This window comes from Chamaea fasciata, unplaced genomic scaffold, assembly GCF_029207755.1.
Source record: "Chamaea fasciata isolate MVZ Bird 193981 ecotype frontalis unplaced genomic scaffold, bChaFas1.0.hap1 SCAF_31, whole genome shotgun sequence".
Classification (NCBI taxonomy): domain Eukaryota; kingdom Metazoa; phylum Chordata; class Aves; order Passeriformes; family Sylviidae; genus Chamaea; species Chamaea fasciata.
In genome coordinates, this window is record NW_027094116.1 from 286,308 (window position 1) to 304,400 (window position 18,093).

At 61.6% G+C, this 18,093-nt stretch overlaps 1 protein-coding gene across 1 annotated transcript; it reads right to left on the reverse strand.

Moving 5' to 3' along the window:
* Positions 1-286: 286 nt before the first annotated feature.
* Positions 287-8,019, reverse strand: LOC136302894 (Fc receptor-like protein 2). Its single transcript, XM_066206482.1, has 12 exons — positions 8,014-8,019; positions 5,982-6,063; positions 5,348-5,368; positions 5,029-5,259; positions 4,502-4,765; positions 4,100-4,378; positions 3,399-3,668; positions 3,007-3,309; positions 2,839-2,925; positions 2,467-2,488; positions 2,300-2,380; positions 287-368 (listed from the first exon to the last, which is right to left on the reverse strand). The coding sequence occupies exons 1-12, from the start codon at positions 8,017-8,019 to the stop codon at positions 287-289; spliced, it is 1,728 nt and encodes a 575-aa protein (XP_066062579.1).
* Between the last annotated feature and the right edge of the window lie 10,074 nt (positions 8,020-18,093).

Sequence of the window (18,093 nt, forward strand, 5' to 3'; positions counted from 1 at the left end):
AGAGGTGGGATATGGATGCCTGAGAGTCAGTGGACAGGGTTACAGGACAGCTTGGGGAGGAGAGTGCTGTGAAAGCCCCTCCCCTGAAGGCCCTTTTGGTGGTTGCTGTCCATGACCTCGAACACCACTGGGGGCTGGCGGGGTCTGTCCTCCTCATCCTGGTCCTGTCTGGGGCCTTTGTAGCTCTGGGGAAGGAGCCCTGGCACAGGCTCCCCAACGGGGTGAGACGGGAATGCTGCTGGGGGGTCCCTGTTCTCCGGTCCCACCCCATCCGTGGCTCCAGCCGTCATCCCCGTGTCAGGCTCTGGGGATTGATCTTGTGGAACGTCCTCCGGGGCAGGCTGTGCTGCTGGGGGGCAGGAGGGAACCTAGGAGGACAGGGAACCAGACTCTGCATGAGGAGCACAGGGGGGCTTCTCTGCAGGGCAGCTTTGAGAGGGGAGTGCAGCAGTGACCAATCCAGTGACCTCAAAGACCTGCTGTGAGCCTGCTCTGTGATGTAACAACCTCCTCTATGATGTGACACCACCACTCTGAGATGTCACAGTCATCTCTGTGAATGTCAAACAACTACCATAGGATGTCATCATGTGCTCTGTGCTATCATACACAGCTGCCCTGTGATGTCACAGCCCACTCTGTGATGTCACACATTTCCCTTCTATGATGTCAGACTCTGCCCCAGGAATCCTTGGCACTGATTCTCCCAGGAGAGGGGATTTCAGGGAGCCCAAAAGACATCGCTGGGCATTGGCAGAGCTGTTGTGGAGACAGAGGGAATTCCACAGCTCAATCTCTGCCTGGGGTTCTCCCAGGACCCTTCTGCTGTGGGGCTCCTCAGGGTGCAAGAACAACTTCCGTTGGCAAGGGCAGACATACCACGAGATTTTGGCTGGAGGGTGAGGGGCTGATCTTGGCTCCTCTCTCTCTCGCTCCTGGCACCGGAGGTGGGACAGTGCTGCTGTTGCTCTGGGGACAATTGGCCGCCACCGCAGAGTTCCACCCTTCACTGCTTTTCCTACCAGGAATGAGGCCTTGCTGAGAAGGGCAGCCCTTGAACTGGCATCTTTTAAACTCCCTCAGGGAAAGGACCCTCACCATATTCTCAGGTGCCTCAGGGGAGAACCCAGCACCCAGAGCCCCTCACCCTTCCCACAGGGTGTGTCTCATGGCTGCGTGCGGCAGCTGTTTGCGGGAGCACGGCTGTGGCTGCCCAGCTCCGCTGTTTTCTGTGACTGCTTTGGGCTTTTTGCTACCCTTGAACCCAACACCCCATGCCCCACCCAAGCCCCACGGCTCCTGCTACAGCTTCAGAGTTTTTGCTACACCTCCTTTGCCACCCTGGGTGTGCCTCCTCCCACCGTTCCAGCCGCCACTCCCAGGGTTCCTGCCGCAGCCCATATTGCCGTCCAGAGCGGCACCGTTCCCAGCTGCCCCCCAGCCCCGTCAGTGAGGGAAGGACGCTTCTCTCTCTCTCCCGCCCGCTGAGTCTCCATTAACCATGGAGAGAGAGACATCCGAGCTGTTGCCACAGCGCCCCCTGCAGCCGCGGGGGAATCATCGCACCCGCCCTGCCCGGCCGGGAGCCACCAGCGCCCCTGCCGGCTGTGCCCGGAACTGCACCGCAGGGGAAGTGCCTGCAGCCCCGAGAGGGCTGGGACTGGGTTTGTGCTTTTGTTTGTTGTTGGTGGCGGTGTTGTTGTTTGTTTGTCTTGCTATAGATATTCTAGTAAAGAACTGTTATTCCTGTTCCCATATCTCTGTAAACCCCACACCAATCTCTTCAACAGCCTGACTGGGACCTTTCTCCGTCTGAGCTGACCTGGCAGTGCTGAACAAACAAAAACCATTTCTCCCAGTTTAATCAAAAAGCTGCATTTTGGAACCAATGAGAAGGACAAGGGTCCTGTGCCCCCTGGCACTGAGGGAGAGAATGGGGAACCCCTGTGGGTACTGGGAGCACTGGGAGCACTGGAACGGGGAGCTGTGGGGCCAACATGGGACCCGCCACTCGTGGCCACCCCCTGGGTACGGTGGGCACCCACAAGAGCTGGGAGGGACACACAGAGGGGGTGTCCTTGGACAGGGACCTCCAGTGCCCCCAGTGTCCCCCAGTGTCACAGCAAATTCCCATAGATGTCACTGGGGTCCCGCTGTCACCAGTGGGGTCCCGGCATCTCCATGTAAGTCACCTGGGGGGATGTGGCCCGGGGCGGCCCTGCGAGAGACACCAGATATGAGGACCAGGGTGGGGGGTGACACCCGTGGGTGACGTGTCCCTGGCCCCTCCTGTACTCACCCCCCTGCCTGCTCAGTGCCCACGATGTGGGTATACAGCAGATCCTCCACCTCTGGGGGGGCCGGAGGATCCTGGGGGGCCCTGTGGGGATAAGGGAGTGTCTGTGGGGCTGGGGGGAGTCTCAGGTGAGGGTAAAATGAGGCGTCAGATCTTGAGACCCCACTCACCTTTCCTGCTGCTTCCTGAGGGCTGCAAAGGGAAGAGGGGAGGGTGACTGGTGGGGTCCTCACAGGCTCTGAATAACATCGGGTCCCCTGACTGCCCCTGGAAGCCTTGAGCATCTCTGAAGCTCCTAAAAAACCTCGAACTACCCTTGAACCCCATGAGCCCCCAAACTGCCCTAAACCCCTGACAGAACCCGCAACATCCCTGCATGACCCTCCAGGAGCTCCCCAAATCTCCCAGGGCCCCCAGTCAAGGTCTCTGGGGGCTCAGCTTCACCCAAGTCAGGAGCTGTTGGTGACACCATATGGCCCGTGTGTTCTGGAGGAGCTTCATCCTAATCCCTGGGACCCCCATTCCCCCTCATTGTCACCCACACAGGCGGTGCCGCCGGTGCCAGCCCACGATGACAGCCAGGAGCAGGAGCAGGAACAGGAGGGACCCGCCGACCCCTGCAGCCACTGCTGGGGACAGAGGGGGACACAGTGGGGTCACCGAGAAATCCAGAAGTCCTGCATCCCCCGTGTGACCCTGTGTCAGCCCACCTGTGACCCAGGGTGAGCCAGGGGTCACCTCCAGGGCCAGCTCAGGGCTGAGTGCCCAGAACACGCGGTGCCCGTCCTGTCCCAGCTGGTTTGTGGCCACGCACTGGTAGGTGCCCGAATGTCCCACATCGACGTCCCCAAGCTCCAGGATGGGACCCTGGGCCACCTCCTGGCCATTGTGCAGCCAGGTGAAGTTGACAGGGGCTGAGCCCACCTGCACCGAGCAGCGCAGGGTCATGGAGTCACCTGCGTGCACCTGGTGTGACAGGGGACTGGGGGTGATGGTGGCATTGGCCACGGGCACTGCAGAGACACAGACAGGGCTGGCACCTGGCAAGGTGGGCTGGGGGTGCCATGGGTGGGATCACCCCCAGTCTGAGGGTCCCACTCACCCAGGACGGTGACATTCAGGGGGACACTCTCGGCCGTGCTGTCCCCATCGCTGACCCGGCACTGGTAGTGGTCACTGTCATTGTCCCCAACATGCTGCAGCTCCAGGCGGGGGCCGGTGCCCAGTGGTGTCCCTGAGCCCCCCCGGTGCCAGGAGAAGGTCCGGGGACCTGTCCCCTCGGCCACTGTGCAGTTCAGCACCAGGCGGTCCCCCAGTGCCACCTGTCCCCCGGGGGGCTGTGCCCACGCGGACACCCCTGAGAGTGGGACCCCTGAGGGGAGAGGGGGACACCAGGGGACAGTGAGGGACTTGGGGATGTTCTGGGAGGAGCAGAGGATTCCCAGTGAGGAAAAGGGGATGCAGAGCTAGGGGCTTTAGAAATGAATGCCATGAAATGATGGGGGGTTCAGGGAGGGGACACCTGGAGAAGGATGATGGTAGACTCCAGGGAGGGTGTGGGGATGCAGGGAGGGGATAGGGGGGACATGGAGGGGGACCAGAGCAGTGATTGGGGAACATGGAAAAAGTTTACAGGATAGATGGGGGTACCCACGTAGGGCTGGGGGACCCGGCAAAGGATCCAGGAAAGCATGGGGGACCCACCACGGGTATGGGGTGTCCGGACAGTAATAGAGGTCTCCAGGCAGGGCTGGGGGACCCAGGGAGGCTCTGGGGGCTCCCCGTGCCCATCCCCACACTTACTGTGCACTGTGACGCAGAGCCGGGCGCTGCTCTTCCACACCTTCCTCTCCTCAGAGCGCACCTGGCAGGTGTAATTCCCCGAGTCGGAGACCCCCACGGCGGGCAGCAGGAGCTGTGGGGACACCTGCGGGCCCCCCACCAACTGCCCATCCCGGTAGAAGAGGTGCAGGAGGCGGGTTCGGGGCCGCAGGGGTCTGGGGGTGCTGAGGCATCTGAGATGGAGGCGGGACCCCTCGATGGGCTTGGGGGCACCCTTCAGCACCGGCACAGGGAAGAGCTCTGGGAAGGAGACAGGAGGTTAGGACTGTGACTCTGAGTCCACTGGGAAGGGGCTTTGGGATTGTCAAGGCATAAGGTGTTGGGGTGTTGGGATATCAAGGTGGCAGCAGTGCGGATGCTCACCATGCACTGTCACTGTCACTGGTGCTGAGTTGTGCCACTGTGACATTCCCGAGCCCACCAAGCCCCCGCAGAGGTAGCGACCGCTGTGGTGCAGCTGCAGGGGGGACAGGGACAGCTCGGTGCCACTGACGGGCCGCCCCAGATCCGTCTCCTTGTGGTAAAATCGCACCCCAGTGACCGACATGTCCTGCGTGACCCGGCAGCGCAGTGTCACCGTGTCCCCCTCCAGCAGTGTCTGTGTTGGCACCTGCAGCACCAGCCGATCTGTGGGGCAGGGGGGTTCTCACACTGAGGGACTCAAGAGGGGTCCGGGGCGTCCCCATGACACCAGAGGCCCCTAGGAATACCAGGGGGAAACCCATCACCCTGGGATGAACTGGTGTGCACTGGAACAAATTGGTGTGCACAGGGGTACAGTGGGATGCACTGGCATGTCCACATGTGCTGGGGACTGGGACATGAAGCCACACGTGGACAGGAGCCCACGCTGAGCCCTCATGGGGCACCAACCCCACAGCCCCACTAACCATTTAATACTGACACGGGGGGGCTGAGCCCACTGCCGGGTCTGTCACATGTGTAGTTGCCACTCCTGGTGACAAGGATGCGGTCAGATCCCTTCTGCCCCGAACGCCGCCCGTCCTTGTACCAGGTGGTGTCACCGGTGGGCCCCAAGCCCCAGCAGGTCAGTGTCACCCGGTCCCACAGCACCGCCGGCCTCCAGGGGGGCTCCACCAGGAGCTGGGTGGTCTGGGCACCTGCAGGTGACAGAGGACACGAGCCTGCCAGGGTCAGCGCAGGGCTGAGGACAGCGAGGTGGGGACGTGGCGTCGCCCGAGGACTCACCAGCGAGGCCGAGGGTCTGGGCTGGAAGGGAGAAGGGACAGGGCTGGGTTGGGGTGGCAGGCCAGCAAGAGAAGCTCCTGGGGGATGGGATGTGGAGACTATCACAGAATTGTCCCAATGGGGAAGTGGTTTGGCATGGAAATTTCAAGGACAGAGACATCCTGGCAACTCGGCTGAGGCAAGACACGGGGACACTGTGGACACTCCGGGAATGGGGACACCACAGCCACCCCATGTTTTCAAAGGTCACCACCACCATCCTCACAGCTCCTGTCCTCACAGCCCATCTGCATGGTACATGGCCCTTCTCTCTGTACCGGCAGCCCTGTTCCTCTGTCCCTGTTCCCACTGCTGCACCGCCCCAAGGTTCCTTTGGCCACATCCTTGTCCCCACATCTCTATCTCCCTGCTCCTGCCCCACATCTCAGTTCCCCTTTTCCTGTCCCCACAGCCACCCCACTCCTCTGCTCACACTGGGGTCCATGCCCATGCACTGGCTCTACTGGCCTTGGGGACCACAGGGGACCTCGCAGCCCCTCTGTGCCCCCTCCCCACCGGTCTCTGCCCCACCAGGGCCCATCCCCGGGGTGTCAGGCCCGTGCCCGGGGCACTCACCCCACAGGAGCAGCGCCACCTTCCCGGCCATCCCCGTGTCCCCGGCCATGTGCACTGGCTGTCACTCGCTGCTGTGGCCACCGGTCCCCTGGGTGGCGGCTCTTCGGATGAGGAGGAAGGAAGAAAGGTCACACCTCGTTCCCACGAGTAGGTGGCCCTTGGTGGGGGATGGGTGGAGACACAGCAGGGGACAGGCTGGGGACATTATGGGATAATCTGGGGGCTCAGTGGGGGATGGTGTTCCCAGGAGTGGGGGCCTCAGGGGATGTGGGGAACCAAGGATGGTTGTACAGGAGAATGGGGGTCAAGGGGAATCGGGGTCTTCATGCCTGGGGACATTCAGGGATGGGGGTCCCGGGTGATCATGGTCCCCATGGATTTCGGGTAATGGGATGTAGGTCCCAGAGTTGGGGGTGAAGGGGAAAAATAGGGGACCCTTGGGAAGAGTGGTTATGGAAGAAGAAGCAGCCCATGGGATGGGATCAAGGCAATGGTGGTCCTGGGCAATGGGAGTCCTGGGATGGGGGTCCCAGGGAGCAGAGACCAAGGGAATGGGGGTCCCATGGTTGGGTTCCCAGGGGAATGGGGGATGCCAGGGATGGGCAGCGGCTGACACACGGGGGGGCGCATTCTGTCCTGGGGGGAACAGCAAGGGGGGTCCTGTCCTGGGGGGATCATGTCCCACGGGGGACACATGATGTCCAAGGGGGTCCTGTCCTGGGGGATGGCAGCTCCAGGAGGGTTCCAGACTTTTCCATTCTTACTCATCCCCTGCAGGATGTGAGCCGGCAAGAGCAGCTCGGGAATGGAGCCCCAGGCAGGAAGGAGCTCCCCAACTCCTCCTCCTTGAAGCCAGTGGCCATCCAAGTGTGGGGCCCAGCCATGGCCCAGCCCCAGTGCACAGGGATGGGCATTGGCCAGCCCTGCTCTGGCCAGCCCCAGGTGGCAGCCACGACCTGAGGTTCCCCCCGCCCCCTTGGCTTTGATTCTGGCAGCTTTAGAGCTGCTGCAAAGGTGACAATTCTGTGGCAGGAAAAGGCCTGGCTGTGGTTTGCTGGGCCCTGCAAGAAGCACAAAAGCCAATGGGAGCCCAAGCAGTGGCTCTGCGAGGGCCTTGGATGGTTTTCAGAGCAGGGCTGGCTGCAAACCCCCCTGCAGGGGCAGCTGTGAGGGAAGCAGTCCGGAAATGCAGCAATTGATCATTTTGTCCCTCTCAGCAAGGGGCTGAGAGAGCCCCAGAAGTTCTGCAAATCCCACACCCATCTGCTCAACAACCTGACTGGGACCCTCCTTCCTGAACAAAACCTGCAGCCCTTTGGAACCTCCCAGAAAGAATGTTTGTGTTCTGGATGTGGACACCACAAGAGAGGGAAAAGTGTGGAAATATTGAGCAGGGGCTCCAGCCGTGGATCTGGGGAACAGGGGTGTCCCAGCAGGAGCAGGGAGTGCCCAGGCAGGGGAATTCAGGGCAGGGTGGAGTGCATTTCCCAGGGAAGCAGACCCTGAGGGACACACGGGCATTTCCACGGATTCCTGTGCTCTGTTCCAAGGATGGGCAGAGTTTCTCCCCTGTTGGAAGCAGAAGCCATGGGAAGTAAATCAAGTTTCAGGGTGGGAAGGAGGAAAATGGGCAGAGTTCCTAAATGTGGCCCAACCAAAGCCTTCCCTGTGGGCTGGGTTGCTGCCCAGCAGGCCGGGAACAATCCCATGGACCTGCTGGACACTCAGGGAGATTCCACACTCCATGTTATCCACAAGGAAACGCTGCTGTGGGATGCACCAAAGGGCTCCTAAAGGGAACCAGAAAGTCTCATTTCTGTGGGATTTGTTTGTGTTTTTATTGTCAGTGACTAGTTGGGAGGGCAATGATTAAAAGGATTCTATCAACCAGACCATTTTCTATATTGTTAGTTTGATTTTTGCTGAGTTTATTTTTTATTGGGAAAAAAAGTGTTTTGGGAAAATATTTTTGCCTTTATTTCATGGTTGTATAATTTTGTCTCAGCCAATTGGGCATGAGGGAATTCGACCAAATTTAGCCGGGCATTTACCATCATCAGGGCAAGATTCTATCTGGTGGCCCTCTAAGTTTGGGCAGCGCAGAGATCACTGGGACCCACTGGGGACAGCGGGAATGCTCAGTGCCCCCCCAGGATGTGCCACCTCTGGGACAGGAATCCCCAAGGATGTGGCACCCCCAGAACGAGGAACCCTCTGGGACAAGACCCTGGGACACGACCCAGGTGTCACCACAGCAGAGCAGCCCTTTTCCCTCAGGGCAGGACCCCTCTGGATGTGTCCCCCAGGACAGAACCCACGGCCTCAGCTCAGCATAAACGGCCTCTTCCTTCTGCTGCTGAAAGAGAAAGTGAAAATCTTTCATCCCCCACAGCCCCCAAACACTGCCTGCACCCCCCAGCCCCCTTGGCCCCTTCCTGGGATCCCCCCACCGTTACCTGCTCAGGTGTTCCCTGGGATGGCTGAGCCAGGAAATGGGGGGATGGGAAAAGCCCAGGGGTGTGTGGGGCACAGACCCAGAGCCTCCACCCTGGGGTGTCCCCCTGGCCATGAGCACACTGTGGGGGCTGTGCTGGGCTCTGAGTCACCCCGAAATCTGAGGCACCCAGGGCAGGAGCTGAGACCCCCGTGCCCACCCAGCCACTGCCCATCCCTGGGACCCCCATTCCCCTGGGAACCCAACCATGGGACCCCCATTCCCTTGGTCTCTGCTCCCTGGGACCCCCATCCCAGGACTCCCATTGCCCAGGACCACCATTGCCTTGATCCCATCCCATGGGCTGCTTCTTCCCCCATAACCACTCTTCCCAAGGGTCCCCTTTTCTCCCCTGGACCCCCAACCCTGGGACCCATATTCCATGACTCAAAACCCCTGGGGAAAACTTTTCCTGCAGAACCCCCATCCCTGAATCACCGGAGACATGGAGACCCCAATTCCCCTGGACCCCCATTCTCCTGGACACCCACCCCTGGTTCCCCACATCCCCTGAGCCCCCCACTCCTGGGAACACCATCCCCCACTGAGCCCCCAGACTATCCCATAATGTCCACAGCCTGTCCCCTGCTGTGTCTCCACCCATCCCCCACCAAGGGCCACCTACTCGTGGGGGGGGAGGTGTGACCTTTCTTCCTTCCTCTTCATCCGAAGAGCCGCCACAGCAGCGAGTGACAGCCAGTGCACATGGCCGGGGACACGGGGATGGCCGGGAAGGTGGCGCTGCTCCTGTGGGGTGAGTGCCCCGGGCACGGGCCTGACACCGCGGGGATGGGCCCTGGTGGGGCAGAGACCGGTGGGGAGGGGGCACGGGGGGGCTGGGGTGTCCCCTGAGGTCCCCATGGCCCACAGAGCCTGTGTATGGGCATGGACCGCAGGGTGAGCAGAGGAGTGGGGTGGCTGTGGGGACAGGAACAGGGGGACAGGGATGCAGGAACAGGGACAAGGGCCATGTACCATGCTGATGGGGCATGAAGACAGGCACCATTGCAATGGGATGATGGGCACTGGGCCATGGAGATGTTGCTGATGGGACCAGGGCTGTGAGGATGGTGGTGATGACCTGTAGGAGAATGGGGTGTCCACAGTGTCCCCATGTCCTGCCTCAGCCCAGGGTGACTGAGGTGTCTCTGTCCTCAAGATCTCTGTGCTACACCAGTGTTCCCACTGCAGACAGTCTGGGGACAGACACCACACCATGTCCCCCAGGTGCTGCTGTCCCCACCCAGCCCTGTCCCTTCTCCCTTCCAGCCCAGACCCTCGGCCTCGCTGGTGAGTCCTCAGGGGATGCCATGTCCCCACCCCACTGTCCCCAGCTTCGCGCTGACCCTGGCAGGCTGGTGTCCCCTGTCACCTGCAGGTGCCCAGACCCCAGCTCCTGGTGGAGCCCCCCTGGAGGCCGGCGGTGCTGTGGGACCGGGTGACACTGACCTGCCAGGGCTCGGGCACAGCCGGTGCCACCACCTGGTACAAGGACGGGCAGCGCTGGTGGCTGGAGGCACCCGACCACTTCACTGTCACTGAGAGTGGCACCTACACGTGTGACAGACCTGGCAGCGGGCACAGCACCTCTGTGAGAATCTTAGATGGTGAGGGGAGTTTGGGTGTCCCCAACCTGCCCTCTGCAGGGACCCCGAGGGCTTTGGGTGGACTCCGCTCCATTGGTGTGACCAGAGCTTGTCCCCTGCACACGGGGACATCCCAGACAATCCCAGTTTGGGGGGACCCTATTTCTGGAATTGGGGACCCCTGGTATATTGTGTGCCCCAATGAGGGGTCCCCGTGAAAACGGGATCCCTCTGGTGTGACAGGACCCCCGCGTCCCCCAGACCAGCTGGTGCTGCAGGTGCCGACCCAGCCACTGCTGGAGGGGGACACGGTGACACTGCGCTGCCGGGGCTTTCGGGACATGTTGGTCACTGGGATGCGATTCTACCATGAATTCAAGGAGGTCAGGAGGTCCCTCCGTGGGATCGAGCTGTCCCTGTCCCCTCTGCATCTGAACCACGGTGGCCGCTACCGCTGCCGGGGCCGGGTGAACTCTGAGCTGTCACCGTGGGTGCAGTCGGTACCGGTGACAGTGACAGTGCACGGTGAGCACCCCACAACTGCCACCCCAGAACCCCCACAGCCCCTCCGCAGGGGCTCAGGGTCACAAATCCCCCTCCCCTCTCCTTCCCAGAGCTCTTCACGGTGCCGGTGCTGGAGGGTCCTCCCGAGCTCATCGAGGGGTCCCCCCTCAATCTCAGCTGCCTCAGCACCCCCAGCCCCCTGCGGCCCCCAGCCCACCTCCTGCACCTCTTCTACCGGGACGGGCAGTTGGTGGGGGGCCCGCAGGTGTCCCCGCAGCTCCAGGTGCCCACCGTGGGGGTCTCCAACTCGGGGAATTACAGCTGCCAGGTGCGCTCCAAGGGGGGGGCCGTGCAGAAGAGCAGCGGCCGGCTCCGCGTCACGGTGCGCAGTGAGTGCGGGGATGGGCGCGGGGATGGGCACGGGGAGCCCCCACAGCCTCCTCGGGTCCCCTACCCATCCTGGGGACCTCCATCCCTCTTTGGCATCTCACATCCCTTCTCAGGTCCCTGCTCCATCCTTTGATCTTCTTTTGTTACCTGGGTCCTTCAAACCCCATTCTCCCATGTAACCCTAATCCCTCTCTGGGGTCCCTGCACTCCTCCTTGGGTGCCCTTCTTGCTCCCTAAAGATCTCTCCATCCTCCGCCTAAGCCCCCTCTTTCCCCTCCCCATGTCCCCTACCCTTCCTTTGTCCCCAGTCCCTCCTGTGTCCCCCAGCAAGGGTCTCAGTCTCGGGAGTGTCCCTGTGTGTTCAGCCGCCCCGGGGGACAGGTGGCACTGGGGGACCGCCTGGTGCTGAGCTGCAAAGTAGCCACAGGGACAGGTCCTCTGTCCTTCACCTGGCACCAGGGGGGCTCAGGAGCACTGCTTGGCACCGGCGCCCACCTGCAGCTGTGGCACATTGGGAACAATGACAGCGGCTACTACCAGTGCCGGGTCAGCGATGGGGACAGTGCAGCTGAGAGCCCCCATTGCACACCACCATCCTGGGGAACAGAACTACTTAGCTTGTGACGACCCCACCTGTGGAAACCCCCACCCCACCCATGCCAACCTCATCCAACCCTCATGTTCCCCACACCACCCCTGTCCCATCCCAGGCCACAGCCCCCGCCACTGCAAATCATGGTCCCATGTGACTGGAACCTCGGGCTCCACGTCCCCCACCCAGGACATCCCACCCGTGGCTCTCTCCTCCCACCTGTAACATCCATCCCCCACACCAGGTCACCATCACTGCCACTCCATGTCACCGTCACAGGTTAGCGGGACCCTCGTGATTGGGGTGATTCCACCCACAGCCTGCCCCAGCCTGCCCCATCCCCCTCCCACTCCATCCTCATTGCACCCATGGCATCCCTGCCTCCCACATCCACTGTTGGCCACAACCAATGCCACATTGGGACCCTCTGTCTGTTGGTGTCCCCAGGCACAACAGCCCCCATGTGACCCTCACATTCTACAAGGCAAAATTGATCCCACCCTCATCCACCCTGTCCCAGCTGCCCAACACTGGCTGCCAGCCCCTCCCCCCATCATCAGCCCTGTCTCTGTCCACACAGTTCCCGTGGCCAATGCCACCATCACCCCAGGTCTCCCGTCACACCAGGTGCACACAGGTGACCCCGTGACCCTGCGCTGCTCAGTACAGGTGGGCTCAGCTCCTGTCAACTTCACCTGGCTGCACAACGGGCAGGAGGTGGCCGAGGGTCCTGTCCTGCAGCTCGGGAACGTCGATGTGGGACATTCAGGCACCTACCAGTGCATGGCCACCAACCAGCTGGGACAGGACGGGCACCGCGTGTTCCGGGCACTCAGCCCTGAGCTGGCCCTGGAGGTGACATCGTGGGGACATGGAGGCACAGGTGGGCTCACAGGGGGTCACCCTGGTGGTCTGACACCCCCGGATTGTCGGTGACCTCAGTTTTCTCCCACTCTCTCTCTGGCAGTGACAGAAAGGGAACAGGAAACAGGAGGGGTCACCTAACGTCACAATGGTTGCAGGACCCCTGGGGTGATGGGTGACCCCTCTGTGTTCCCCTTTGTCCCCAGCAGTGGCTGCAGGGGTCAGTGGTTCCCTGTTGTTCCTGGTCCTGCTCCTGGGTGTCATCATGGCCTGGCACTGGTGGCACCGCATTGGTGGGTGACCATGGGGGGGACGGGGTTCCCTGAGAGGGGTGGGAAGCCCCCAGACTGAAGGGGTGATAGGGTGGTACCCACAGCTCCTGACTTGGGTTGTGCTGAGCCCCCAGTGTCCTTGGCTGAGTGTCCTGGGCGATTTGGGCAGGTGTGGGAGGATCACACAGCGATGTTGGGTTTTCTTTTGGGGTACGGGGGAATTTTTGAGGGTCTCCCTCCCTGCTGCGCTTGGGGTTCTGGGTGCTCAGGGCACCGGTTCAGGGGTTCTGGGGGGCTCTAGAGATGCTCAGAGGTCCTGTGGGAATTGAGGGTCTGGTGGTGGTTCAGGATTCCCATGGGTGGTCAGGGCCCTGGGGATCCCACAGTCACCCCTTCCCTCTCCTTTGCAGCCACCAGGAAGAAGCAGGAAAGGTGAGTGGGGGGCTCCATTCACAACCCCTCTTCTACTCTCACACCCTAAACCCTCCATGTGCTCCCAAAACCCCTCCATCCCCACAGGGCACATCCACAGCCCCTGGCCCCCCTGGAGGAGGAGGAGGTTCTGTACACCCATGTTGTGAAAACCGAGCGGGCAGGGGGTGAGTACGGGGACAGGGAAATACAGGGACACGTCACCCGCTGGTGTCACCCCCAGCCGGGTCCCCCCAGCCAGTGTCTCTCACAGGGCTCCCCAGTGCTGCCCTCCCCAAGGACACCACGGTGACCTATGCAGAGCTGCCAGGACCCCATGGACGACCACAGGATACCAGCAACATCTACGAGAGTGTGCCGTGACACTGAGGAAACTGGGGGGCACTGGGGGACACCGGGGATCCCCTCACCCTGGGCTTCTGTGGTTGCCATCCAGCCTGAGGTGGTGGTCAGGAGAAGGGGCTGGTGCACAGAGCACCCAGTGCTCCCCATTCCATCTCCTAGTACCACCACAGCTTCCCCATTCCCCCTCCCATTGTTCCCAGTACACCCAGGGGCTCCCCCTTTCCCTTCCCAGTACTCCCATAGTCCCAGTGGCGGCACATTCCCCCTCCCAGTGCAAGGAGGGCACACGGTCGGTTTCGATACACTTCAGCCCAAAATGCAGCTTTTTGGTTAAACTGGCACAAGTGGTGTTTGTTCAGCCCTGTTGGGCTTTAGGAATGGAATTCTCCAGTTCTGGCTTCCACTAAACAACCAGGGGCCTGGGGAGCCCCGAGGGTGGAGGGCCCGAAACGGCCGAGGGGAGACCCTGGCAGGGCGGGGGAGCAGAGACCCTGGGCTGGGCTCTGCGGAAAGGAGGGACCGGCACGGTGGTCCCAGAGCACGGGGAAGGGGCCCAGCTGCCATGGCGCTGCGAGTGCCGGGACTGTCACGGCGCGCATGAACCGACTGTGAGAGCGTGTCCCAAGCCACTGTCGCCATGTGTCGGGACAGCCCGTGGCCAGGGTGACGCCCCCACAGCTTTGGGCACTCGGAATGGGCGGGGCAGGGGCGGGGCAGAGCCCTGTCCATTCCCCGTGCCCTGTGCAGGTGAGGAGGGCAGGGATGGAGCAGCTTTGGGGACACCTGGAATCGATACAAGGTCATTCCCCAGAGCCACACCATGACTGTGGGCAGAGCCCCGGCTCAACATTGCCACACTTTTCCCTCTGGTCTGGTGGCTGCAGCCAGAACCCAAATATTCTTTCCAAGAGGTTCCAAAGGGCTGCAGGTTTGAGACAAGAAGGAGGAGGGTCCCGGTCAGGTTGTTGAGCAGATGGGTGTGGGATCTGCAGAACTTCTGGGGCTCTCTCAGCCCCTTGCTGAGAGGGACAAAATGATCAATTGCTGCATTTCCGGACTGCTTCCCTCACAGCTGCCCCTGCAGGGGGGTTTGCAGCCAGCCCTGCTCTGAAAAACATCCAAGGCCCTCGCAGAGCCACTGCTTGGGCTCCCATTGGCTTTTGTGCTTCTTGCAGGGCCCAGCAAACCACAGCCAGGCCTTTTCCTGCCACAGAATTGTCACCTTTGCAGCAGCTCTAAAGCTGCCAGAATCCAATGGGCACCTAAACTGAACCAGAAAGTTTCATTTCTGTGGGAATTGTTTGTGCTTTTATTATGAGTGACTTTTTGGGAGAGTTGCAATTAAAAGGATTATATCGACCAGACAATTTTGCATGTTATCTGTTTGATTTTGGTGATTTTCTTTTTAGTGGGAAAAAAGGGTGTGGGGAAAGACGTTTGCCTTTATTTCCTGGGTGTCTAATTTTGTCTCAGCCAATTGGGCAACAGGGAATACAAGCAAATTTCGCCTGGCATTTACCATCATCAGGGCAAGGTTCTATCTGGTGGCCCCTTAAGTTTGGGCAGCCCAGAGGTCACAGGGCCCCACTGGGGACAGCGGGAATGCTCACGGCCCCCCAGGATGTGCCACCTCCGGGACAGGAATCCCCAAGGATGTGGCACCCCCAGAACGAGGAATCCCCTGGGACAAGACCCTGGGACACGACCCAGGTGTCACCACAGCAGAGGAGCCCTTTTCCCTCAGGGCAGGACCCCTCTGGATGTGCCCCCCAGGACAGAACCCACGGCCTCAGCTCAGCATAAACGGCCTCTTCCTTCTGCTGCACGAAAGAGAAAGTGAAAATCTTTCATCCCCCACAGCCCCCAAACACTGCCTGCACACCCCAGCCCCCTTGGCCCCTTCCTGGGATCCCCCCACCGTTACCTGCTCAGGTGTTCCCTGGGATGGCTGAGCCAGGAAATGGGGGGATGGGAAAAGCCCAGGGGTGTGTGGGGCACAGACCCAGAGCCTCCACCCTGGGGTGCCCCCCTGGCCATGAGCACACTGTGGGGGCTGTGCTGGGCTCTGAGTCACCCCAAAATCTGAGGCACCCAGGGCAGGAGCTGTGACCCCCGTGCCCACCCAGCCACTGCCCATCCCTGGGAACCCCATTCCCCTGGGAACCCAACCATGGCACCCCCATTCCCTTGGTCTCTGCTCCCTGGGACCCCCCTTCCAGGACTCCCATTGCCCAGGACCACCACTGCCTTGATCCCATCCCATGGGCTGCTTGTTCCCATAGAACCCAAATTTCCAAGGGTCCCCTTTTCTCCCCTGGACCCCCAACCCTGGGACCCATATTCTATGACCCAAAACCCCTGGGGAAACCTTTTCCTGCAGGACCCCCATCTCTGAATCCCCCGAGACATGGAGACCCCAATTCCCCTGGACCCCCATTCTCCTGGACACCCCTCCTTGGTTCCTCACATCCCCTGAGGCCCCCACTCCTGGGAACACCATCCCCCACTGAGCCCCCAGGCTATCCCATAATGTCCCCACCCTGTCCCCTGCTGTGTCTCCACCCTGCCCCCAGCAAGGGCCACCTACACATGGGGACGAGGTGTGACCTTTCTTCCTTCCTCTTCATCCGAAGAGCCGCCACCCAGGGGACCGGTGGCCACAGCAGCGAGTGACAGCCAGTGCACATGGCCGGGGACACAGGGATGGCCGGGAAGGTGGCGCTGCTCCTGTGGGGTGAGTGCCCCGGGCACGGGCCTGACACCCCGGGGATGGGCCCTGGTGAGGCAGAGACCGGTGGGGAGGGGGCACAGGGGGGCTGGGGTGTCCCCTGAGGTTCCCAAGGCCAGCAGAGCCAGTGCATGGGCATGGACCCCAGTGTGAGCAGAGGAGTTGGGTGGCTGTGCGGACAGGAAAAGGGGGAGAAGAAGAGGGGAACTGGGATGTGAGGACAGTAACAGGGGGATAGAAATGTGGGGACAAGGATGTGGCCAAGGAACCTTGGGGCTACAGCAGTTGTGAGGACAGGGACAGGGGCACAGGGATGCAGGAACATGGACAAGGGCCATGTACCATGCAGATGGGCTGTGGGGATGAGTTCCATTAGAATGGGATGACGGGCCATCGGGATGTTGCTGATGGGACCAGGGCTGTGAGGATGGTGGTGGTGACCTGTAGGAGAATGGGGTGTCCACAGTGTCCCCATGTCCTGCCTCAGCCCAGGGTGACCGAGGTGTCCCTGTCCTCAAGATCTCTGTGCTACACCAGTGTTCCCACTGCAGGCAGTCTGGGGACAGACACCACACCATGTCCCCCAGGTGCTGCTGTCCCCACCCAGCCCTGTCCCTTCTCCCTTCTAGCCCAGACCCTCGGCCTCGCTGGTGAGTCCTCGGGGGATGCCATGTCCCCACCCCGCTGTCCCCAGCCCCATGCAATGGCCCTGGCAGGCTGGTGTCCCCTGTCACCTGCAGGTGCCCAGACCACCCAGCTCCTGGTGGAGCCCCCCTGGAGGCCGGCGGTGCTGTGGGACCAGGTAACACTGACCTGCCAGGGCTTGGGGACCGCCGGTGCCACCACCTGGTACAAGGACGGGCAGCGCTGGGGCCAGAACAGAAGCGACCGCTTCACTGTCACCGAGAGTGGCACCTACACATGTGACAGACCTGGCAGTGGGTCCAGCCCTGCCTTGAGAGTCATGAATGGTGAGGGGGGATCTTAAATGATCAGGGTGGCCTCTTGTTGGGTCTGCGTGGGCTGCACTCCAAGTTTCGCCTTACACCGCTCGTGTGGCAAGAGCCTGTCCCCTGCACTCAGGGTCATCCCTGTGCATCCCAGTGTGATGGGACCCCCGTGGTGACACCTGTGCCACGGAGCGTCTCCTGGTGTTCCTGGGATCCTCCTGCGCAATGGAGACTCCACCCAGATGTCCGCGGTGCCGTGGGCACCCAACTTGGAGAGGTCCCGTGCCACTCAGTTTGAAGGGACTCTCCTGTCCCACAGACCGGCTGGTGCTGCAGGTGCCAGCACAGACACTGCTGGAGGGAGACACGGTGAAACTGCGCTGCCGGGTCAGGCAGGACATGTCGTTCAGCAGGGTGCGGTTTTACCAGGACGGGAAGGATCCTGGAGGGTTCCTCACTGGGACCGAGCTGTCCCTGTCCCCCCTGCAGCTGAACCACAGTGGCCGCTACCACTGTGTGGCCTTCGTGAGCTTCGGGCTGTCACTGTCAACACCAGTGACAGCGACAGTGCACGGTGAGCACCCCCACTGCTGGAACTCCAATATCCTGACACCCCCAAAGTCACTTCCCAGGGGACTCAGAGTCACAGCCCTCACCTCTCCTCTCCTTCCCAGAGCTCTTCACGGTGCCGGTGCTGGAGGGTGCCCCGGAGCCCATCGAGGGGTCCCCCCTCAATCTCAGCTGCCTCAGCACCCCCAGCCCCCTGCGGCCCCCAGCCCCCCTCCTGCACCTCTTCTACCGGGACGGGCAGTTGGTGGGGGGCCCACAGGTGTCCCCGCAACTCCTGGTGGCCGCCGTGGGGGTCTCCAACTCGGGGAATTACAGCTGCCAGGTGCACTCCGAGGAGGGGACTGTGCGGAAGAGCAGCGCCCGGCTCCACGTCACGGTGCACAGTGAGTGCGGGGATGGGCACG

Coding starts and splice junctions, on each gene's coding strand:
- LOC136302894 (XM_066206482.1), bottom strand. Junction 4,766..5,028: donor CCCCGTGTCAGTATTAAATG/GTTAGTGGGGCT, acceptor CCTGCCCCACAG/ATCGGCTGGTGCTGCAGGTG. Junction 369..2,299: donor GGCACTGAGCAGGCAGGGGG/GTGAGTACAGGA, acceptor CTGTCCTCCTAG/GTTCCCTCCTGCCCCCCAGC.